Below are 24,296 nucleotides of genomic sequence, written 5' to 3' on the forward strand. Positions count from 1 at the left end.
TGTCCCACATCAATCCCCGTTGTTACTACGTTACAGGCTGTCCCACGTCACCCCTCCGTTGTTACCACGTTACAGGCTGTCCCACGTCACCCCGTTATTACAGGCTGTCCCACATCAACCCCTGTTGTTACCCCGTTACAGGCTGTCCCCGTCACCCCCTGCTGTTACCCCGTTACAGGCTGTCCCACGTCACCCCCTGCTGTTACCCCGTTACAGGCTGTCCCACGTCACCCCCTGCTGTTACCCCGTTACAGGCTGTCCCACATCAATCCCCCGCTGTTACCACGTTACAGGCTGTCCCACATCAACCCCCTGTTGTTACCCCGTTACAGGCTGTCCCACATTAACCCCCCGCTGTTACCACATTACAGGCTGTCTTGAGATGGGGACAGTGGATCATCCCTATGTGAGGGCTCCTAGCATATTCCTGGGTTAGCACCATTTTGAATGAAGTTTTTCCTCCCCCATTGGAAGTCCTAAAAAGTTTACATGTCTTTGACTACTAAGCAATTATGCGTTTAAAAAATTGTTCACCCTTTAACCATGCAAGAAGGTGGAATGTAAGCATAACGACTATATTCACATTAACGATAAGTGAAAGAAATCCTAAAGATCCACATTACTGTGTGTAGTCCCCTCTCTCTGTTGTTTTTAAATAACTTTCTGTACAATTCACACAGAGGAAAACCAAGTGAAACTTATGAACAGAACCTTCATTTTGTCAATAATCCTCTTAATGTTGTGAGCACTCATTACAATCATTGTTTTTTTTAAGTGTCAGATGGTGTCAGAAGTCTAAACACAGTTTTCTCATGAGCATTTGCGGGCTTGGTCTAAAGAGCAGTGATATGACGTCACGTAACATTCCCGGAGTGAAGGGTGTGCATGTTGTCATGGCAACCCCCAGACTGTCCAGCCAAAGCATTGGGCAGCGACACTTGATTCTTCTGTAGTGTTAGCGCAGGCACAAGCTTGATGATGAACATGATGATTTCGTCCCACAAACCAGCAGACGTGGGGAGGTGGAGGTTTCCATCCCAGATCAGTGCCTGTGTTGACCTTTGACCTTTAGTCCATGATGAAGTGTATGAATGTGACGGGGAAAGCCCCCCTCCTCATTGGTTCTCCTTCAATGTGGCCCAGCTGGGAGAGAACAGGAGAGATGAACAACATCACACACTGATAACAGGGGACAAAACACACACTTTTGTTAGTAAACACTCACTAGTTTGCATATAGATTGAGAGATGCAGCATAACTACAGTGTTTTTAACTGCAGCATTTTCCAGCCAAGAGCCCAGTGTACTTTCAACACAGACATTCACCTCTGTGGACTTCTACTACCACCTTCTATACCAAACAAAAATACAAACAACATGTAAAGTGTTGGTCCTATGTTTGTTTCATGAGCTGAAATAAAATATTACAGAAATGTTCCATATGCACAAAAAGCTTATTTCTCTCAAATTGTTTGCACAGATTTGTTCAAAACCCTGTTAGTGAGCATTTCTCCTTTGCCAATGTGATCCATCCACCCGACAGGTGTGGCATATCAAGAAGCTGATTAAACAGCATGATCATTACACAGGTGCACCTTGGGCTGGGGACAACAACAGGCCACTCTTAAATGTGCAGTTTTGTCACAAAACACAAATGTCTCAAGTTTTGAGGGACCGTGAAATTGGCATGCTGACTACAAAGAGTCCGTCCCATATAAAGAGTCCCATATACAAGTGACTAAATATAGTCATGTTGCAGAGGTGGCTTTGGGAAAAACAAGTTGCAGCTGGCCTGTATTCAGACAACAGTTGCAGCTGGCCTGTATTCAGACAACAGTTGCAGCTGGCCTGTATTCAGACAACAGTTGCAGCTGGCCTGTATTCAGACAACAGTTACAGCTGGCCTGTATTCAGACAACAGTTACAGCTGGCCTGTATTCAGACAACAGTTGCAGCTGGCCTGTATTCAGACAACAGTTGCAGCTGGCCTGTATTCAGACAACAGTTACAGCTGGCCTGTATTCAGACAACAGTTGCAGCTGGCCTGTATTCAGACAACAGTTGCAGCTGGCCTGTATTCAGACAACAGTTGCAGCTGGCCTGTATTCAGACAACAGTTGCAGCTGGCCTGTATTCAGACAACAGTTGCAGCTGGCCTGTATTCAGACAACAGTTGCAGCTGGCCTGTATTCAGGAAGGTAGATGAGAGAGAGAGATATGACATTTGAAATGTCTTTATTCCTTTGGAACTTCTGTGAGTGTAATGTTTACTGTTAATTTGTATTGTTTATTTCACTTTTGTTTATTATTTACTTCACTTACTTTGGCCATGCCAATAAAGCCCTTGAATTGAGAGAGACAGAGATTTGGCCAGAATGAGGTCATGGCTTTCTACTGCTGACGCCACCATGGTTTCTGACACATGCTCAATGGACGCTCTTGGGATTTGGAAAGGACCCGATTTGGATCATAACTGGGCCGGACGACTCTTACTGCGTGTGAATGATGACAGAAACACACACCCACTCTCACCCTCTCCAGTTTCTAAATCCCTACACACAAATTCATATGCAGTAGCCATGCTGACCCAGTTACTACACACACAAACACTTTCAGAAAGTGAGCGTGTCCAGGAGCCGGATCTAGAGGTGATTCACTCACTCACTTACACAGAGAGAGAGTGAGAGAGAGAGACATACTCACCCACCACTCCTGGTCCTCCTCCCCATCCACCACAATCACCTCCCCCTCAGAGAAGGTCAGCTCGTCTGGGTTGTCTGCCAGACAGTTATAGATGGCCTTTACTCGCTTGGGCCTCTGCTTCTGAAAAACACAGGTTCAATATGAAGAGACAGACAGACATAGAAATATCATTACTAGAACGAACATTCCCATTCAAGTCAACCTTCTGTGACAGGTGGCCACATTGAATGGAACCATGATGTCAAATTGCTGTGATCTGAGGGGCTTTTCCCATTCTAGTCATTCTAATTAAATGCAGGCAGGCAAGTATACAGCGTGTTCTGCAGACAGATGCTGTCTTTCAACAGGAGGATCTCCTGTATCTGTCACTTCTTTGGTATGTTTGACACCCTTTTCCACAGTGACTGCTGGAGGGTTGAATAGCGAACCACTGACACAGGACATAGTAAGCATCTGACTGGGTAAGGAGGGTAGCCATTGACCGCAGAGGTATCTGGAACAAGTACACACTTCAAAGTTCCCTCCCTCTTAGTAGTGGTGTGCATATGAAGGAAACCACAGAGAAAACACAGTTAAAGACGATAATATTCAAATGCACAGAGCGACAGAGACAATCAGTCCAACTGAAACATAAGATCAGATACAGAAGGGAAAATCACTGTCCAATCAACAACAGGACAAACAACCATAAGGTCAACGGTAGGTAGGAGGAAGGAACTCACCGGATAGGTCTTCCTAGGCATGGGGGCCGGAGGCAGTGATTGACCTATCGAGTTCTGGGGGCATCCCGGCACTTCCTTAGCTGAAAGAGGAAGAGGAAATTACATCGTTGTGAAAACAAAAACTGTTCCACACAACCATACAGGCTGGAACTAACCCACATTTGTGTTGTGACAAAGTAGGGGTGGTATACAGAAGATAGCCCTATTTGGTAAAAGACCAATCCATAGTGTTAGGTTGTAAATATCAGAGTAAGAAATTGACAGACACTATGAAAACTCCAACCAAGTTTATTCACCCAAGCGATCGAACAGCTGAACAGACAGACATATTTCCACGAGTGGTAGTATATATACCCCAATTTGGTTGACGTCATTCTATACTCTAAACATTACATATCTATTGCTAGGCAGAAAACTAAGTGACGCGGGCATTAAACTGTTCCTTCTCCCTTAAGAGAATGCGAAGAATGTGCAAAGCTGTCATTAAGGCAAAGGGTGGCTATTTGAAGAATCTCAAATATAAAATATATTTTGATTTGTTTAACACTTTTTTGGTTATTACATGATTCCATGTGTTATTTCATAGTTTTGATGTCTTCACTACTATTCTACAATGTATAAAATACTAAAAATAAAGAAAAACCCTTGAATGAGTAGGTGTGTCCACACTTTTGACTGGTAAATTATTTATTTTTTAAAACACCCACCTGGTCTTTCGATGGACCCCGTCCGAGTCGGTCCTTTGCTGAAGCTTTTGGCGTTGCTGAAAACCACAAACAGTAGTTAGCTGCTGCTTATCATGTGCTTAAATTAACACATTTACCCCACAGTGCATTTCCCCATGACAGCGCATTTCCCCATGACAGCGCATTTCCCCATGACAGCGCATTTCCCCATGACAGCGCATTTCCCCATGACAGCGCATTTCCCTTTGACAGCGCATTTCCACATGACAGCGCATTTCCACATGACAGTGCATTTCCACATGACAGAGCATTTCCCCATGACAGCGCATTTCCCCATGACAGCGCATTTCCCCATGACAGCGCATTTCCCCATGACAGCGCATTTCCCCATGACAGCGCATTTCCCTTTGACAGTCACAACTCAGACCTATGGGAGACTGAATAGAACCATGTCGATGAGGAGCTCTATCTTTTAGGAGCTCAGCTTGGAAGTTAATGTAGTGGTAAACCAGAAACCCTATTGGTGTTTTTCTCCAAAAGTAACATTTCTTTGTGTTCATCGAAGCAAAACATGCTGCCTCAGGCAGTGTGTGTGTGTGTATATGCTCACCCAGATGGAGACTTGGGTGGTGGGGCTCTGCTGTGGCCATGTCCGGTCCCTGGTTTAGACTGCTGGTTCATAGCCTCCATCACACTCACTGTCTTGGCCACAGGGGGAGGAGCAAGACCTAGGGAGACAGAGAGAGAAGTTACCCATCTCTTTCTCTTATTGAAACAGGGCGTATTTCTGTCCTCAGTGTCCGCTGCTACTTTTGCTTTAGCAACATTAGTCTTTGGCTGCATATTAAACCAATTGGATTACAACTGAATTGATACAAGTTAAATTGACAGCAATATCCAAACCATGTTTAAGATTTACAAGCAGATTTCAGGACTGAGACTGGACCATTCAGGAACACATGGAAAGACATTCTGGTGTGTCTTTGGCATAAAACTATCCCAGGGCTTTCAGAAGCCTAGGGCGGATTTCTCCTCTTACTTTTTACCCGGGCTTAGCTCCTTTCATATCTATTTTGATCCTGATTAACTCCCCAGTCCCTGCTGCTGACAAGCATACCGATTAACATGATGCTGCCACCACAATACTTGAACTTTTGGGGTATTTGGACATGAAATGCTAAAATTATAATAAAAGTACAATTGGATTTGTGCCACAAATGCAAACAAGTTCTCATTTGAAACAGCGGCCAGGTAAACAAAACTAAAGCATGGATTTCTGTCATTCCTTGTCTATAGACTGCTTACAGGGTAGGAAAACCTATAAACCATTTTGAAATTCCCTTTCCCTATGATGTGTTCAGACAATGAGACCTAGGAGGTGAGGGGTGCCTACCAGTGGTTGAGGTGACCCGCATGGGGGGTACCGGGAGGTGCATGTTGGGGGGGTCTGAGGAGGACCTCTGTCGGCCCCCCAGGTCTATCGAGCCAGGCTTCCACCCAGAGGACCTTGATGACTGGACCATCCCACACAGACCTGGCATCTGGACTAGAGGAGGGAGGAGAGAGGAGGGGGAAAGCTGGTTCCTGAAGACGTGCATTGCTTGCTCTTCAGGGTTTTAGGCTGGGAATACACTCAGTGGCCAGTTTATTAGGCAAACCACGCCATTCCCGAAAATGGTTTGCTCCTACAGACTGAGTCATGTGACCATGACTAGCTATATAAAAGCAGGCAGACATGCATCGAGGCATTCAGTTACTGTTCAATTGAATATTAGAGTGGTCAAAATGAGTGACCTAAGCAACTTTGAGTGTGGTATGATGGTCGGTGCTAGGCGTGTCGGTTCCAGTATCTCAGAAATGTCCAGCCTGCTGGGCTTTTCAAGTACAACAGTGTTTAGGGTTTCCAGAGAATGGTGCGACAAACAAAAACAGTCGGGCCACAAACAGGCAGATTTCAGCGGTGTATTACAGTGGTGTTCAGAGTGCATAACTAGTCGTTTCTTGTCACGGATGGGCTATTGCAGCAGATTACCACACAGGGTTCCACTCCCATCACCTAAAGTGTCTCCAGTAGACAATTTAGGAGTGTAAAAACATCACCTGGCCCGACGAATCCCGTTTTCTGTTGCGTCATGCTGATGCCAGAGTCAGGATTCGGTGTAAGCAGCATGAGTCCATGTACCCATCCTGCCTGGTGTCAACAGTACAGGCTGGTGGCAGTGGTGTAATGGTGTGGGGAATGTTTTACTGGCATACGTTAGGGTCCTTTGACATAAATTGAGCAACGTATTCATGTCCCGAAGAATTCAGGCTGTTCTGGAGGCAAAGGGCGCTCTGACCCAGTACTAGAATGGTGTACCTATCTAGTGTGGTTACGGGCCTAAGTAAGTAAGTAAAAACGACATGTGCTTTGAATGTAAAGTCAGTAAGTTGAATTGAAACAAATTGTTTAGCAAGGTGGAATGTTTTCTACCGTTTTCAATGAGCATGAACAAGATTGAGTTCAAATTGCTTTCCAGTGATAGGATGGGCTATTTTCAGTATGCCTCTCATCATGGGCTATGGAGTGCACTTTGAGAACTTTCACGAAAAGTAGCTCACTAGCTCACCCAGCAGCCGCCAATGTGATGGTCCCTGCTCCCTACCCAGAACCCTCTCTGCCCTTCAAATAGGTCAGAGCGCTACACGAATCACACAAGTCCCCATGGAACAATGCATTAATTAGAGAAGGCATCTACAGTAGATGACAGATATGTGGCCAAATGAGGTTTCCCTGTATTTGAACTGAACCCATTGGGCATGTATTATAAATATCATTCTCCAAAAATGGCAAGGATGAGAGGTGAATGTGGGTTGAAAAGGGCTTGACGGGTCATTTGATATGGATCACGTTTATGAACTTCAAATCAGGAACACTTTTGAACATTTTTAATATAAATCCGTGCTCAAATAGCATGTAGACCGGGTTCACTGAACAAACTAAACTGGTTCATAGTATTCTGAAATGTTTGCCAAAGAAATACAGCTCTATATGGAAAAACATCTACTGTATGCTTATCTTGGTTAATCAAGAACTAAAATCTAGCGTCATTTTTTTTACATAGTCTATCCACAAACTAATAACTGTATGCCACATCCACCTTGCTATAACATTTTAAAAAGGAAAAATAAAGTACCTATGTTTCTTGGAGGCAGAGGGGGTGCAGAGGTGGTGGCGGGCCCCCCTGGCGCAGGAGGGCTGGCGTTGAGGATGGCACCATAGGTCTCGTTGGTGACTAGGTTGGGCATGTACCCACCACGCTGCTTGTCCCGTGCCAGGGAAGCCGGGCTGGGCTGGAGGTGGGAGTTGGAGCCAGGGGTGTAGCAGCTGGCAGGGCGCTCCTCTCTCCGATGGGGGCTGGGCTGAATGGCAAATGAGACATCAGGGGTCAAACATTATAGAAAGGTCATCATGGTGTGTGTGTTATGTATGTGTATATACTGTATTACTATTATGTGTGTGTGTGGTGAGTTTATGGTGTGTAACAGTGTGTATAATCTGAAGAGGGTCCTCACCCTCACCTTGTCATCCAGGTCCTCATCACTCTCGTCCATGTCTTCATGGTGCAGACGCCATTCATACTCTACGTGCACATGGGCATTGAACTTCCCCGCCAGCGCCATGTTCAGCTACACACACACACACACACACACACACACACACACAGAGAGAGATTAATGGCTCATACAAAGCTAAAAGATAGGAGTCAGCGACTATCTTGCTAAAGAAATCACATAAACGCACACACAGCAGTCACACAGCAGTCACACAGCACTCACCAGCTCCTCACACTGCAGGTGCTTCAGTCTCTTAGCGATGTCCAGCGGCGTCTCCCCAGACTCACTAGCTAGAGGAAGACATCATTTTGGTCTATTAATTGATCATCCATTGATTTATACAGTACACAGTGTCTTCAAAAAGTACTCGCACATCCTGACTTTTTGAGGTTTTGTGTCGCTGGCCTACACCCAATACGCCAAAGTGGAATTATGTTTTTTCGTAGTTTTTTTTATACAAATTAATAAAAAAATGAAAAGCTAAAAATGTCTTGAGTCAAACTTTGTTATGGCCTAAATAAGTTCAGGAGTAAAAATATGCTTAACAAGTCACATAATAAGTTACATGGACTATGTACAATAATAGCGTTTATCATGATTTTAGAATTATTACCTCATCTCTGTACCCCACACATACAATCTGGAAGGTCCCTTTAAAACAGTTACTGAGTTTAATGACCGAAAATTGAGGATGGATCAACAACATTGTAGTTGCTCCACAATACTAACCTAAATGACAGAGTGAAGAGAAGGAAGCCTGTACAGAATACAAATATTACAAAACATGCCTGTTTGCAATGAGGCACTAAAGTAAAACTGCACAAAATGTGGCAAAGAAATAAACTTTATGTCTTGAATACGAAGCGTTACGTTTGGGGAAAATACAGCACAACACATCACTGAGTACCACTTCATATTTTCAAGCGTGGTGGTGGCTGCATCATGTTATGGTGTCTACTGTAAAGATGCATCAGGCTGCAAATGACCATCTCTTGTCAAAAATGTACAAGTAAATAGTTGAGCCATTAATCGCCGTGTGTTTGTCATTTTAAGGCCAACAACAACAAAACACGTACATTTGAACACTGCAGGGGACTCTTTGCTTGTCTCCTTCACAATCTTCTAGTAATTGTTTGATTACTTTCAGAGAACTGTCAAATATCGAAGATGTCCTTTTATCCAGTTGAATGCATTGCGGGTGTGAAATTCCTGAAAAATTTACACTTCATTCATACTATATGAGAAGTGGGATTTAGTATGATATCCGGGCATTTAAAGCACTCAATTTTCAAAATGTCACATACTATTTTATTTCGCATACTCAAACTACCTACTATTTAGAATGCTAGTATGGGTATTCAGACACTGCCCTTGTGTCCTCTTCACACTGCCCTGGAAATCAACACCTCATAGCCGAGCACTGACAAGCAACCCGCGACACAGTTAGCACCACTAGGCCACGACAGCATGAATTATGAAGTTAGCTACACCCAATTCACCAACCTGTCAACGCAATGCTAGCATACATTTAGGCTGCCAGGAGGTGCCTACTGCAGCTAAGCAGAGCCAAGCCACGTTTTGTCAACAGCCATGTGTGTCACAACACAATCTCCCCTCCCTGTCTCCCTAAACTAGAGAGCAAGATGGCACATGTTATGGGCATGCTTGTCATCGACAAGGACTATGGAGTTTTTTGGGATAAAAAGAAACGGAATAGAGCTAAGCACAGGCAAAATCCTAAAGGACAACCTGTTTTAAATCGGCTTTCCAACAGACACTGGGAGAAAAATGTACCTTTCAGCAGGACATTGACCTAAAACACAAGGCCAAATATACACTACAGTTGCTTACCAAGATGACATTGAATGTTCTTGAGTGGCCTAGTTACAGTTTTGACTTAAATTGACTTGAAAATCTATAGGAGGACTTGAAAATGGCTGTCTAGCAATGATTAACAACCAATTTGACAGAGCTTGAAGAATATAAAAACAATCATGTACAAATATTGTACAATCCAGGTGTGCAAAGCTCTTAGAGACTTATACAGAAAGATTCACAGCTGTAATCACTACCAAAGGTGATTCTAACATGTATTGACTCAGGGGCGTGACTACTTATGTAACTGAGATATTTATGTTACTTAAACGGCATAGTATGAACTCATGTTCACACAGGATTTCTGACGTAATGTTTAGTAAAAAGGTATGCAGTATGCCACGACTGTAGCGTACTACTTTACTACGGCTTCGCATTGAGAACTGTGTAGCTAGGTGAAATATGAAGTTGTCGCTCAACAGCAGCAAGCTTATCGGCTATCCAGCTAACTTCAAGTCCTACTAAAGCACGTAGCTAACGTAAGCTACAGTATTTAGCTAAAGAAAAGTCACGGCAGGGTGCAAATAATTATCCGTTTTCAAAAATGTAAGATTAAATAGTTGTGGTCATTTTAAGGACAAAAACAACAGCATACATTTGAACACTCCAGGGGACTCTTTGATTGTCTCCTTCACAATCTTCAATTAATTGTTTGATTACTTTCAGAGAACTGTCAAATATCGAAGATGTCCTTTTATCCGGTTGAATGCATTGCGGGTGTGAAATTCCTGAAAAATGTACACTTCATTCATACTACATGAGAAGTGGGAATTAGTATGATATCCGGGCATTTAAAGCACTCAATTTTCAAAATGTCACATACTATTTTATTTCGCATACTCAAACTACCTACTATTTAGGATGCTAGTATGGGTATTCAGACACTGCCCTTGTGTCCTCTTCACACTGCCCTGGAAATCAACACCTCATAGCCGAGCACTGACAAGCAACCCGCGACACAGTTAGCACCACTAGGCCACGACAGCATGAATTATGAAGTTATCTACACCCAATTCACCAACCTGTCAACGCAATGCTAGCATACATTTAGGCTGCCAGGAGGTGCCTACTGCAGCTAAGCAGAGCCAAGCCACGTTTTGTCAACAGCCATGTGTGTCACAACACAATCTCCCCTCCCTGTCTCCCTAAACTAGAGAGCAAGATAGGCTGTGATACGTGGTGGACTGAAACAACGTGATTCCTTGGCACATAAACACATTCCAGTCTACAGACCATGGCCCCCCTGTTCCTTACTTAACTGTGTTGCTGGAGACCGATAATTAGCAGGATTCCCACACTAAACAGTCTCTGTCTCTCGGTTTCTTTTCTATCTATGTTATCATGGGTCAGTTTGTTTGGAGTCAGAGAGATTGGTCTGTTGTGAGAAAGTGGTGTGTCCGGGTCTTTTCCGTGTGGAGGAAACTTGGTGTTTGTATGCATGTGTCTTCATTATTTGTTTTCTTCAAAGTTATCATTTCTGTAGCTATGAATTTGATCACAAATCAGTTTATTGGTAGACATTCGACAACAATAAACAATGTCTTCACTAACAGTTTGTGCCAAAGCTGTTTCCAAACCAGTCTTTCCCCAAAAGAGGAGTGATGTGATGGTCTCTTACCTATGTCAATGGAGGCCTTGCCGCGCAGGAGCAGTTTGAGGCACTCCATGTTGTCAGTCAGGCAGCAGTAGTGTAAGGCCGTACTGCCTTTGGCTGTCTGTTTGTCCAGGTTCACACTATGGGGAGAGGAGACGGAGGAGGCAACCAGTGAGAGGTGGAGGAGTAACCAGTAGAAAGGGCTTAATTCATTGTTTTAGTTGTGTGTCAACTGTCTATGGTGACACCATTTACCAGACTGTAGCAGCCACTTCTCTTAAACCTTTGGATGACGTCTACCATAGCACCCTTCGCTTTATCATAGGTGACAGTTTAAATACTGACCACTGCATCCTGTATCAAAAGGTTGGCTGGTCCTCATTAAAAGTACCGTAGATCACTTCACTATTCCATTTTTGTTTACAAAGCTCTACTATACAAGCTTTCGACTTACCTAACTTTGTTGTTAAAGTATAAACACCTGAGTTACTAAACCTGTTTCACAGGGTTGGTTAACTCAAGACTCCTCAGTTCTCCACTGAACTAGATAAATCCGGCTCCACAATTTTGTAATCATTACATTTGGATTCCCTGGTGCCACTAGGGCAGTTTAACACCCTGGTGATAAAGGAGTTAATGAATTGTTTATGGTGGCTGTGATGTTTGTTATTTTCTAATGTTATGTACTTATATTGTATCTTGTTATTTTATCAATTGTATATTTTCTAAATGAATAAAAGTGAATAAAATAAGCTAACATTAGCAGTTACTGGTCATGACATGGTTATGTATGGCCAAATGACAAGTCATGTTTCTACAAATAGCTTATTGACATTTTCCTTTATTCCCTTACCTGTTTTGAGTGAGGAAGTCGACGATATGGAGCGAGGTCCTGTCCACTAATCTGACCGCTAGGTGAAGGGCCGTTTCACCTTGTTCCTGTAACCACACACACAAGATCCAAAATGGCCGTGTTGAGACCTCAGCGACACAACAGGCACCAGAGCCAAAATGGAGGAGCTGACACCACAGTCTGCTTTTGATAGTCTGCTTTGCTATTGGCAGTAGTAGCAGTAGTAGCCCTGAATATGAGCCAGATTTTTGTAGTGAGTGATGATTAATGTATTATACAAAGCATTTACACTGCCAGGAGAAGTTGTTTTTTCACAGCCCACAGAAGAGTATTAACTAAAATACAGCCATTTTAATTCCACTACAGCTGGACAAATGTTAATAAACAAAACCACCCCTCACTATCCAAGCAAAAATGTGTTGGTTACAGTTGGGATTGAGTCACACTGCTGAGCTGAGCCGTACTGTGATGGCCTGGAAAGGACAATGTCCGAAAAGAAAAGATCCGCGCCAGCATGCTAGTGTGACAGGTATTGGTGTGTTAGGAAGGGCATGTAGACTCACGTGTCCGTTGGCCAGGGGGATGGGCTCCATCAGGTCCACTCCCTCAGCATACACCTGGATCAGAGAGAAGATGTCCCGGGACTTGACTGCGTCACAGAGCGTGTGCAGCTTGGACACCCCGTCTGGACACTTCCTTCTGGCAAAACGCTTCTCTGTGTACTTGGCTGTGATGAAGTCTTTACGGGCTTGCCTGTACCAGAGAGAGAAAGTATGAGTTAGAACTCAATACATCTAAAGAGGGGATAAATTACATTTCTTATGTGTGTGCTCAATTTGACTTGTGTTGTACAACAGAATACATTTTTTCCTAAGACTTATTGAATGAAAATGTTTTCAGTTAGGGATCCAGTCCTGATTGCTCCATTCATAATAAATGGTTATGAGTGTCTTTGTGGTGACATGTTTCCAATAGGTCACAGGCCCATCTGCTCCTATAGTCACTTTCACTGGGAGGGCAATTGTAACGGCATCCTAAGAAGTGGGCTGGGGGCTCAAACACCTCTCACCAGCCAGAAGAGGGATTAGAGAGAGAGAGATGGAGAGGTGGTGGGAAGGGGAGACCGAGAGAGAGAGAGAGAGCGGCACTGAGAGTGAAAGAGAGAGAGAGAGAGAGAGAGAGAGAGAGATGGAGAGGTGGTGGGAAGGGGAGAGAGAGAGAGAGAGAGAGAGAGAGAGAGAGAGATGGAGAGGTGGTGGGAAGGGGGAGAGAGAGAGAGAGAGAGAGAGAGCGGCACTGAGAGCGAAAGAGAGAGAGAGAGAGAGATGGAGAGGAAGGGGAGAGAGGTGGTGGGAAGGGGAGAGAGAGAGAGAGAGATGGAGAGGTGGTGGGAAGGGGAGAGAGAGAGAGATGGAGAGGTGGTGGGAAGGGGAGAGAGAGAGAGAGAGAGAGGTGGTGGGAAGGGGAGAGAGAGAGAGATGGAGAGGGTGGTGGGAAGGGGAGAGAGAGAGAGAGAGGGAGAGGTGGTGGGAAGGGAGAGAGAGAGAGATGGAGAGGTGGTGGGAAGGGGAGAGAGAGAGAGGAGAGGTGGTGGGAAGGGGAGAGAGAGGAGAGGTGGTGGGAAGGGCACTGAGAGAGAGAGAGAGAGAGAGATGGAGAGGGTGGTGGGAAGGGGAGAGAGAGAGAGATGGAGAGGTGGTGGGAAGGGGAGAGAGAGAGAGAGAGAGAGAGAGAGAGAGAGATGGAGAGGTGGTGGGAAGGGGAGAGAGAGAGAGAGAGATGGAGAGGTGGTGGGAAGGGGAGAGAGAGAGAGAGAGAGAGAGAGAGATGGAGAGGTGGTGGGAAGGGGAGAGAGAGATGGAGAGGTGGTGGGAAGGGAGAGAGAGAGAGATGGAGAGGTGGGGGAGAGGAGAGAGAGAGAGAGAGATGGAGAGGTGGTGGGAAGGGGAGAGAGAGAGAGATGGAGAGAAGGGGAGAGAGATGGAGATGGAGGTGGTGGGAAGGGGAGAGAGAGAGAGAGAGAGGAGAGGTGGTGGGAAGGGGAGAGAGAGAGAGAGAGGAGAGGTGGTGGGAAGGGAGAGGAGAGAGAGAGAGAGAGGTGGTGGGAAGGAGAGAGAGAGAGAGAGAGAGAGAGAGAGAGCGGCACTGAGAGCGAAAGAGAGAGAGAGATGGAGAGGTGGTGGGAAGGGGAGAGAGAGAGAGAGAGCGAAAGAGAGAGAGAGATGGAGAGGTGGTGGGAAGGCAAAACAGAGAAAGAGAGAGATGGAGGAAGACAGGGGGATAGAAACTGAAAAAGACTGATGAGAGAAGGAGAGGATAGAGTGTATACACGTGAGGAAAGAGACAGAAAAAATCTATGAGAACTAGAGGGATGGAGTAAAACAGAGATAGAGAACTTACATGTCACTGGCAGGGTTGGGTTTGACCACATCTTCTGCAGAAAGACACGCCTCCATGATGTCATTAAAGCCTGCATTCCCCACGTTCTTGGCCAGCTGCGGGGTAAAACACACACACAGTTTAGCGCTTACCAAAGAACAGAGGTCATAAAAATACAAATGAACCTCTTAAAAGAGGGTTCTACACACACACACAGAGAGAGAGAGAGAGAGAGAGAGAGAGAGAGAGAGAGAGAGAGAGAGAGAGAGAGAGAGAGAGAGAGAGAGAGAGAGAGAGAGAGAGAGAAGAGAGAAGAGAGAGAGAGAGAGGAAAAACAGCATGCATTTCCACCCATCTCCTTGTGGCTAAATAATGTGAAACACTGGCGTCTTACCAAGGGAAATCATCTTAAATTAGCGACAAAAACATTTCAGCCCCAAATGATTCATGGGCAATAAATTGCACCAAATTGTTATTAGAAAGCCAGATAAAATGTGAAACATGCAAGGTGGAAGCAGCTTCAAGCCTCTGTTATCCTGTAATGTCTATCTATCCCAATGGAGCGCAGCAGAGGAAGGAGAGTTCAGTAGAATCAGGCCAGGGGTGTTGATATCTTTGGTGCTCACCTACCAGCAGTAAATCAGCTGCACTGTGAAATAACTTTTACATCAGCTAATGTGTGATGGGGGAGCTATTGTTTTCCAATAGGAGGTTTTGCTAAGTAAGCTTTGTATGTTTTGGTACCACTTTATGAGACACCTGTGTGTAAATGATTTGAACTTTCCAACTTCTCACTGTCACAGCACTTCAATGCCATAATGTGAAAGTGGACAAATAGCTGCTTTGTGGAGAGAGTTCTGGCTGGAAAATGGCTGCAGTGCATCAGCCAGATGGATGCTCCTAGACATGAGTGGTGGAATAGCATGAGTTACCATCAGACAAGGCAGAGAAAACCACTACAACACCTAGTGGAAATGGTGATGCTATCATGATAGAATTCTTCTCACCAAGAGTTCAGAGGTGCTGAGGACATCCAGCGTGAGGGACTGGATCCTGGAGTAGTGGACTCCCAACTCCCTGTGGATCCCAGAACACTCTATACACGTCAGGATGCCCAGGTTAGTGGAGAGCCACGTGGGGTCTGGGGGAAAAGAAAGAAAGAAAAAGAGAGAGATAGAGAGAGAAACCATGTAAGTAGGTCACAGCGTCCTTGGTAGGGACTACCTGCATGTGTTTTGAAGGGAGAGCTATTTCTGATTCAGGTTAGCGACTGGCTGCAGTCGAACCTAAATAACTGGCTCATGGGCATTCCTCGTTCCCTACAATGTCAGTGTAAAGTGACTGCATAGAGTTGTTCAATAAACTTGACCTGAATACTTTGGTAACAGTGTCTGTGAATAACCTTTATAATTAATGATTTAATTAAAGTGACCTCTAGCACATGAAATAACACTTGCTATAACTATTTATAATAGCTCGTGGCTCCTTATTACAGCCTTTATAAATGTACAACAGTTATAATGAATTAAACACAGGTGGTTTTGTGCACTAAAATTACTTGAGTGGTGTGTGTATATCCAACGTGCGAGCATGTATTAATGTGTGTTTCTCCCTGTCACTCACTGGGCGCTCTGCAGTCACAGCAGACATCGTTGCCGGTCATCCTCTTGACCTCTCCCAGGATGGCCTTGGTCAGCTCCTGGACGATGTTGTTCTCCCCAACGTGCTGGTCTCCCTTAAAAGCATTATTCAGCGCTTCCTCCTTACTGTTCTGCAGCACAGAGATCCATCTGAAAACGCACAGCACACAGGTGGAGGGGGGAGTGTGTGAGTATGTGATAGAGTGTGTGTAAAGACAGAGAAACCTGTGTGTGGAAAGATGGATCAGGGATAACAGGACACACACACACTTCACAAAAAGGAAGGAACACAGACTTACATCTGACATTCTGAGTCGTCCTCGGTCTGAAAGTGATACGTTCTGTCATCTGAGAGAGAGAGAGAGAGAGAGAGAGAGAGAGAGAGAGAGAGAGAGAGAGAGAGAGAGAGAGTGGCTGGGTCAGAGACATAGTGGAATAAGAAATTAATCAAAGATAAGAAAATGTAAGAACGGAGAGCAATTCCCTTCAGAGCCCATCCCAGCACCCGGCTGACAAGCCTGTGTGTACCAGGCCCAAATAAGAAACAGGAAACTCTTTCACAGCTGTCCACTATATACAGTACAGTAAAATACCTAGAACTAACACAGCAACCAATAGGACAATATAGAAGGACACAGAGGTTGGGATTTGAAGTCATGTGGAATCTACTCAAGACAGAGGTTAGTTTACCAAACATCCCATCGTACTGCACTGCACACAGAAAGCATAAAACTTGTGAAAGTCATATTGTGGACTCTTCAATTCTTCTCCAACCTGACTGCTCTCTCCTGACTTCTCCCCCACACCCCACCCCTACAGAAGGCCAACACCGCACACAGAAAGGAGAGCAGCATCTCTCTGTTTCCACCACACCAGAGTGAGCCCTTTCATAGTCCTAGTGTTGTGCTTCCCGTTGTGTTGTGCCTCCCGTTGACAGCAGGGTGACAGCCTGACGACAACACTCATCTTGGCCCAGTGTTTATGAAAGGATGAAGTCACCACTCAGCTAAACTCAAAGCAAATCCCCAAAACCTGACTGAAGAAAGAAGAGGGTGAATGGAGGAAGAAGAGGGTGAATGGAGGATGAAGAGGGTGAATGGAGGAAGAATAGGGTGAATGGAGGATGAAGAGGGTGAATGGAGGAAGAAGAGGGTGAATGGAGGATGAAGATGGTGAATGGAGGAAGAAGAGGGTGAATGGGGGAAGAAGAGGGTGAATGGAGGATGAAGATGGTGAATGGAGGAAGAAGAGGGTGAATGGAGGAAGAAGAGGGTGAATGGAGGAAGAAGAGGGTGAATGGAGGATGAAGAGGGTGAATGGAGGATGAAGAGGGTGAATGGAGGAAGAAGATGGTGAATGGAGGAAGAAGAGGGCGAATGGGGGAAGAATAAATACTCATTTTAGCTCCATCTCCCTTGGTTACATGAGATTACGTGAGAATACGGAACAAAGGAACGTGGATGAAAGAGGGTAATGTTGAGGCACAAAGTATTGATTCTTCCCTGAATAGAACTTATACAGCGATTCAACTATTCACAACTCCTTTCCTGCCCACATTCCACAGAATAGCTGCGATTTCCTTTCATATAGAGCCCTATTGACAACCACTTTGCCTTTTTCTGTGAGTTTCCTCCCTGCACTTGTTTTCTGCAGTAGATTTCTCTCTACTCAATAACGAGCACTGTCATTCTTCCCAAAAAAGCATCCGGTCTTGTTCTGCCATGTCTATAAGCCAGCATTTCCTTTATCAGATTTACAAATTGAATATATATATATATTTTATTTGAACCTTTATTTAACTAGGCAAGTCAGTTAAGAACAAATTCTTATTTACAATGACGGCCTACACTGGCCAAACCTGAACGACGCTGGGCCAATTGTGCGCCGCCCTATGGGACTCCAAATCACGGCCGATGAGGCGCAGGCCAGGCCCTCTGAGAATGCAAGTTGAGGTACAGCAGTGTGCAGGCCCTCTGAGAACACAAGGTTCGGTACCGCAATGTGCAGGGCAGGCCCTGTGAGAACACAAGGTGTGGTACCGCAGTGTGCAGGGCAGGCCCTGTGAGAACACAAGGTGAGGTACCGCAGTGTGCAGGGCAGGCCCTGTGAGAACACAAGGTGTGGTACCGCAGTGTGCAGGGCAGGCCCTGTGAGAACACAAGGTGTGGTACCGCAGTGTGCAGGGCAGGCCCTGTGAGAACACAAGGTGTGGTACCGCAGTGTGCAGGGCAGGCCCTGTGAGAACACAAGGTGTGGTACCGCAGTGTGCAGGGCAGGCCCTGTGAGAACACAAGGTGTGGTACCGCAGTGTGCAGGGCAGGCCCTGTGAGAACACAAGGTGTGGTACCGCAGTGTGCAGGGCAGGCCCTGTGAGAACACAAGGTGTGGTACCGCAGTGTGCAGGGCAGGCCCTGTGAGAACACAAGGTGTGGTACCGCAGTGTGCAGGGTAGGCCCTGTGAGAACACAAGGTGTGGTACCGCAGTGTGCAGGGCAGGCCCTGTGAGAACACAAGGTGTGGTACCGCAGTGTGCAGGGTAGGCCCTGTGAGAACACAAGGTATGGTACCGCAGTGTGCGGGGTAGGCCCTGTGAGAACACAAGGTGTGGTACCGCAGTGTGCAGGGCAGGCCCTGTGAGAACACAAGGTGTGGTACCGCAGTGTGCAGGGCAGGCCCTGTGAGAACACAAGGTGTGGTACCGCAGTGTGCAGGGTAGGCCCTGTGAGAACACAAGGTGTGGTACCGCAGTGTGCAGGGCAGGCCCTGTGAGAACACAAGGTGTGGTACCGCAGTGTGCAGGGTAGGCCCTGTGAGAACACAAGGTATGGTACCGCAGTGTGCGGGGTAGGCCCTGTGAGAACACAAGGTGTGGTACTGCAGTGTGCAGGGCAGGCCCTGTGAGAACCCAGCAGGGTCCATTTGTAGTGGTATTCCTATAACACACAGAGGGAATAGAGGGGGTAAAAGGCAGAGTAAACCTACGTGAAATGAGGTCAAAGCTCTTCTTCTCCTCTGGGTTGTGTTTCACCTGGCAGGTGAGGAGGTTGAGTTTTGCCGGCGGTCGGTTTGTCTGAAGGGGAAGGAGGGGGGAGGAGAGAGAGCGAGAGAGAGGAGGAGGAGGACAGGAAAGAAGAACATCAGAATCAGCAAACAGAAAGCATGAAGGAAACTACACCCTGCCACACCAAAAATACCTGTTAGGACTAGCAATGTTACAAAGCTTCACCCAGTGTCAATTTACCCAATTAATCCATTTAGCCTACATGGACTCACATTATAAATCATATACTATGAAAGTAAACATATTATGACCCCTAAAAATGCATCGCAATCACATACAGGTCTACCTGTGAATCAGCACAGCACAGCACTGCGACATCCCCATTCCCCCTCAGTTATTACAACATAACACTACCTCCCCCTCAGTCATTACAACATAACACTACATTACTCTTCCCCCTTAGTTATTACAACATAACACCCCATTGCCCTTCCCCCTTAGTTATTACAACATAAAATAACACTACCTCCCCCTCAGTCATTACAACATAACACTACCTCCCCCTCAGTCATTACAACATAACACTACCTCCCCCTCAGTCATTACAACATAACACTACCTCCCCCTCAGTCATTACAACATAACACTACCTCCCCTCAGTCAGTCATTACAACATAACACTACCTCCCCCTCAGTCATTACAACATAACACTACCTCCCCTCAGTCATTACAACATAACACTACCTCCCCCCCAGTCATTACAACATAACACTACATTACTCTTCCCCCTTAGTTATTAGAACATAACATTGAGGCTCTCTTATGATGTTTTCATAAGGAATATTTCCCCCTGTGTTAAGGTCTGTTTGTCACGCCCTGGTCGAAGTATTTTGTGTTTATCTTTATTTATTTGGTCAGGCCAGGGTGTGGCATGGGTTTTTGTATGTGGTGTGTATAATGGGGGATTGTAGCTAGTGGGGTGTTCTAGAATAGTCTATGGCTGTCTGAAGTGGTTCTCAATCAGAGGCAGGTGTTTATCGTTGTCTCTGATTGGGAACCATATTTAGGCAGCCATATTCTTTGGTTGTATTGTGGGTGATTGTCCTTAGTGTCCTTGTTCCTGTCTAGGTTAGGTTACACCAGTATAGGCTGTTTCGGTTTTCTTTACGTTTATTGTTTTTTGTAGTAATTGTATTTAGATTCGTGTTACGTTTGTTTATTAAAACATGGATCGTAATATACACGCTGCATTTTGGTCCGACTCTCCTTCACTACATGAAAACCGTTACAGAATCACCCAACACCAACGGACCAAGCAGCGTGTCAACAGGCAGGAGCAGCCCAAAGAGGAGAAGCGCTATAAGGATTTCTGGACATGGGAGGAAATCCTAAACGGAGAAGGACCCTGGGCTCAGGCTGGAGAATATCGCCGCCCCAAGGAAGAACTGGAGGCGGCGAAAGCTGAGAGGCGCAGATATGAGGAGGCAGCACGGCGAAGCGGACGGAAGCCTGAGAATCAGCACCAAAAATTTCTTGGGGGGGGGGGGGGGCTAAGGGAGAGTGTGGCAGAGTCAGGAGTCAGACTAGAGCCAACTCTCCCTGTTTATCGTGACGAGCCAAGGAGGAGACCAAAACCAGAGCCGGTGTTGGAGGTGAGCGAAACAGAGACTGTGAAGGAGTTAATGGGGAAATTGGAGGAGAGAGAAATGAGGGAGTTGCTGTGTTGGTGCTTTTTGCATGGAATTCGACCGACGGAACGTGTCGGGGATTTGATGGCACCTGGGTTAGCGCTCCATACTCGTCCTGAGGTGCGTGTTAGTCGGCTGGTGAAGTTGGTGCCAGCCTCACGCACCAGGCCTCCTGTGCACATCCCTAGCCTTGCACGTCCTGTGCCAACACTGCTCTCAAGATCTCCAGTACGCCTTCACGGTCTAGCCCATCCTGTGCCACCTCCACACCCCAGTCCTCCGGTAGCAGCTCCCCGCACCAGGCTTCCTGTGCGTGTCCTCGATCCAGTACCACCAGTTCCAGCACCACGCACTAGGCCTTCAGTGCGCCTCGCCTGTTCAGCGCAGCCAAGGCCTGTCTCCTCTCCTGCGCTGCCGGAGTCTCCCGCCTGTTTAGCGCAGCCAGAGCCTTCCTCCTCTACAGCGCTGCCGGAGCCTCCCGCCTGTTCAGCGCAGCCAGAGCCTGTCTCCTCTCCTGCGCTGCCGGAGTCTCCCGCCTGTTTAGCGCAGCCAGAGCCTTCCTCCTCTACAGCGCTGCCGGAGTCTCCCGCCTGTTTAGCGCAGCCAGAGCCTGTCTCCTCTCCTGCGCTGCCGGAGTCTCCCGCCTGTTTAGCGCTGTCGGAGCCTTTCTCTTCTCCTGCGCTGCCGGAGTCTCCAGTCTGCCCAGTGCCGCCAGTGCTCCCAGTCTGCCCAGCGCCGCCAGTCTGCCCAGCGCCGCCAGTCTGCCCAGCGTCGCCAGTCTGCCCAGCGTCGCCAGTCTGTCAGGATAAGTTAGATCCACCAGTCAGCCAGGATCCACCAGTCTGCCAGGATCCGCCAGAAGTGCCAGTCGGCCAGGATCCGCCAGAAGTGCCAGTCGGCCAGGATCCACCAGTCTGCCAGGATCCGCCAGAAGTGCCAGTCGGCCAGGATCCGCCAGAAGTGCCAGTCGGCCAGGATCTGCCAGTAGCTGCCAGTCAGCCAGGATCCGCCAGTCGGCCAGGATCTGCCAGTCAGTCAGGATCTTCCAGATCTGCCAGTCAGCCAGACTCTTCCAGATCTGCCAGTCAGCCAGACTCTTCCAGATCTGCCAGTCAGCCAGACTCTTCCAGATCTGCCAGTCAGCCAGACTCTTCCAGATCTGCCAGTCAGCCAGACTCTTCCAGATCTGCCAGTCAACCAGACTCTTCCAGATCTGCCAGTCAGCCAGGATCTGCCAGTCAGCCAGGATCTTCCAGAGGTGCCAGTCAGCCAGGATCCGCCAGAAGTGCCAGTCGGCCAGGATCCGCCAGAAGTGCCAGTCGGCCAGGATCCACCAGTCTGCCAGGATCCGCCAGAAGTGCCAGTCAGCCAGGATCCGCCAGAAGTGCCAGTCGGCCAGGATCCGCCAGAAGTGCCAGTCGGCCAGGATCTGCCAGTAGCTGCCAGTCAGCCAGGATCCGCCAGTCGGCCAGGATCTGCCAGTCAGTCAGGATCTTCCAGATCTGCCAGTCAGCCAGACTCTTCCAGATCTGCCAGTCAGCCAGACTCTTCCAGATCTGCCAGTCAGCCAGACTCTTCCAGATCTGCCAGTCAGCCAGACTCTTCCAGATCTGCCAGTCAGCCAGACTCTTCCAGATCTGCCAGTCAGCCAGACTCTTCCAGTCAGCCAGACTCTTCCAGATCTGCCAGTCAGCCAGACTCTTCCAGATCTGCCAGTCAGCCAGACTCTTCCAGATCTGCCAGTCAGCCAGACTCTTCCAGATCTGCCAGTCAGCCAGACTCTTCCAGATCTGCCAGTCAACCAGACTCTTCCAGATCTGCCAGTCAGCCAGGATCTTCTAGTCAGCCAGGATCTTCCAGAGGTGCCAGTCAGCCAGGATCCGCCAGAAGTGCCAGTCGGCCAGGATCTGCCAGTAGCACCAGTCAGCCAGGATCTGTCAGTCAGCCAGGATCTGCTGAGACCACCAGCCAGCCAGGATCTGGTAGATCTATCTACCTGCCTGAACTTCCTCTCACTCCTGAGCTTCCTCTCACTCCCGAGCTTCCTCTTCCCGAGCTTCCTCTCACTCCCGAGCTTCCTCTCACTCCCGAGCTTCCTCTCACTCCCGAGCTTTCTCTCACTCCCGAGCTGCCTCAGTCCCGAGCTGTCCTTCAGTCCCGATCTGCTCCTCAGTCCAGTGGGGTTCTGGGTGAGGACTACTAGGCCATGGTCGGCGGCGAGGGTGGACTATCCAGGGACGCGAGGAGAGGGGACTAAGACATTAATTGAGTGGGGTCCACGTCCCGCGCCGGAACCGCCACCATGGACAGACGCCCACCCGGACCCTCCCTATTTGTTTTGAGGTGCGTTCGGGAGTCCGCACCTTAGGGGGGGGGGTTCTGTCACGCCCTGGTCGAAGTATTTTGTGTTTATCTTTATTTATTTGGTCAGGCCAGGGTGTGGCATGGGTTTTTGTATGTGGTGTGTATAATGGGGGATTGTAGCTAGTGGGGTGTTCTAGAATAGTCTATGGCTGTCTGAAGTGGTTCTCAATCAGAGGCAGGTGTTTATCGTTGTCTCTGATTGGGAACCATATTTAGGCAGCCATATTCTTTGGTTGTATTGTGGGTGATTGTCCTTAGTGTCCTTGTTCCTGTCTAGGTTAGGTTACACCAGTATAGGCTGTTTCGGTTTTCTTTACGTTTATTGTTTTTTGTAGTAATTGTATTTAGATTCGTGTTACGTTTGTTTATTAAAACATGGATCGTAATATACACGCTGCATTTTGGTCCGACTCTCCTTCACTACATGAAAACCGTTACACTGTTAGCATGGGCCTGTCTGCTGACTGTGGTGCTCTGCAGTGGTGGATGAAACCAGGCCACGGTTTGTGCTCAGGGTGCTTCAAAACCAACCCTGATTCCTTCCCCTCCCTCAACCTGGCGTGTTTGTGTATGTGTGCCTTTTGAAAGAGGGAGCGAGAGAGAGAGGAGTGAGGAAGATGACTTAAGACAGCGATGAAGTGAGAGAGACAGCGAGAGAGAGAGTAAATCTAGGGTAATGGAGTGAAGTAGAGCCTGCTTTAGCGAAAGCAGAGTAGAGGAAATCAATAGACCGGTGAGTCCCTGGTGCTTGTAAAGTCACTCAGTGGGCTAGCCTGACACAAGGCCTGTGTCCCAAACGGCACCAGAGCCCTGGTCAATAGTAGGGCACTATCTAGGGAATAGGGTGCGATTTGGGATGCATCCAGGACATATACCCTAAATATACCCTAAACATACAAAAGTATGTGGACACCTCTTCAAATTAGTGGATTTGGCTATTTCTGCCACACCCGTTGATGACAGGTATGTAAAATCGAGCACACAGCCATGCAATCTCCACAGACAAACATTGGCAGTAGAATGGCCTTACTGAAAAGCTCAGCGACTTTCAACATGGCACTGTCATAGGATGCCACCTTTCCAACAAGTTAGTGTGTCAAATTTCTGCCCTGGTCAACTGTAAGTGCTGTTATTGTGAAGTGGAAACATCTAGGAGCAACAACGGCTCAGCTGCGAAGTGGTAGGCCACACAAA

At 47.1% G+C, this 24,296-nt stretch overlaps 1 protein-coding gene across 3 annotated transcripts in view; it reads right to left on the minus strand.

The window, feature by feature from the left end:
* Nucleotides 1–467: 467 nt before the first annotated feature.
* LOC115146512 (arf-GAP with SH3 domain, ANK repeat and PH domain-containing protein 2-like) overlaps nt 468–24,296 on the minus strand; it is a 101,566-nt gene continuing 77,737 nt past the window's right edge. Inside the window, exons 12-28 of one of the 3 annotated variants that reach the window (XM_065004306.1) lie at nt 19,031–19,118; nt 16,348–16,396; nt 16,032–16,198; nt 15,416–15,549; nt 14,430–14,524; nt 12,593–12,782; nt 12,030–12,115; nt 11,201–11,316; nt 7,930–7,997; nt 7,666–7,779; nt 7,287–7,512; nt 5,504–5,656; nt 4,721–4,838; nt 4,132–4,187; nt 3,425–3,504; nt 2,703–2,819; nt 468–1,143 (exon numbers count right to left, since the gene is read on the minus strand). In XM_065004306.1, coding sequence (XP_064860378.1) covers nt 1,069–1,143; nt 2,703–2,819; nt 3,425–3,504; nt 4,132–4,187; nt 4,721–4,838; nt 5,504–5,656; nt 7,287–7,512; nt 7,666–7,779; nt 7,930–7,997; nt 11,201–11,316; nt 12,030–12,115; nt 12,593–12,782; nt 14,430–14,524; nt 15,416–15,549; nt 16,032–16,198; nt 16,348–16,396; nt 19,031–19,118 — 1,932 coding nt within the window. In that variant the 3' untranslated portion in view covers nt 468–1,068. Of the gene's footprint in view, nt 1,144–2,702; nt 2,823–3,424; nt 3,505–4,131; nt 4,188–4,720; nt 4,839–5,503; nt 5,657–7,286; nt 7,513–7,665; nt 7,780–7,929; nt 7,998–11,200; nt 11,317–12,029; nt 12,116–12,592; nt 12,783–14,429; nt 14,525–15,415; nt 15,550–16,031; nt 16,199–16,347; nt 16,397–19,030; nt 19,119–24,296 lie in introns of all 3 variants that reach the window. The other 2 variants (XM_065004307.1, XM_065004304.1) reach the window with 2 other exon arrangements.

Source organism: Oncorhynchus nerka, linkage group LG18, assembly GCF_034236695.1.
Source record: "Oncorhynchus nerka isolate Pitt River linkage group LG18, Oner_Uvic_2.0, whole genome shotgun sequence".
Classification (NCBI taxonomy): Eukaryota; Metazoa; Chordata; class Actinopteri; order Salmoniformes; family Salmonidae; genus Oncorhynchus; species Oncorhynchus nerka.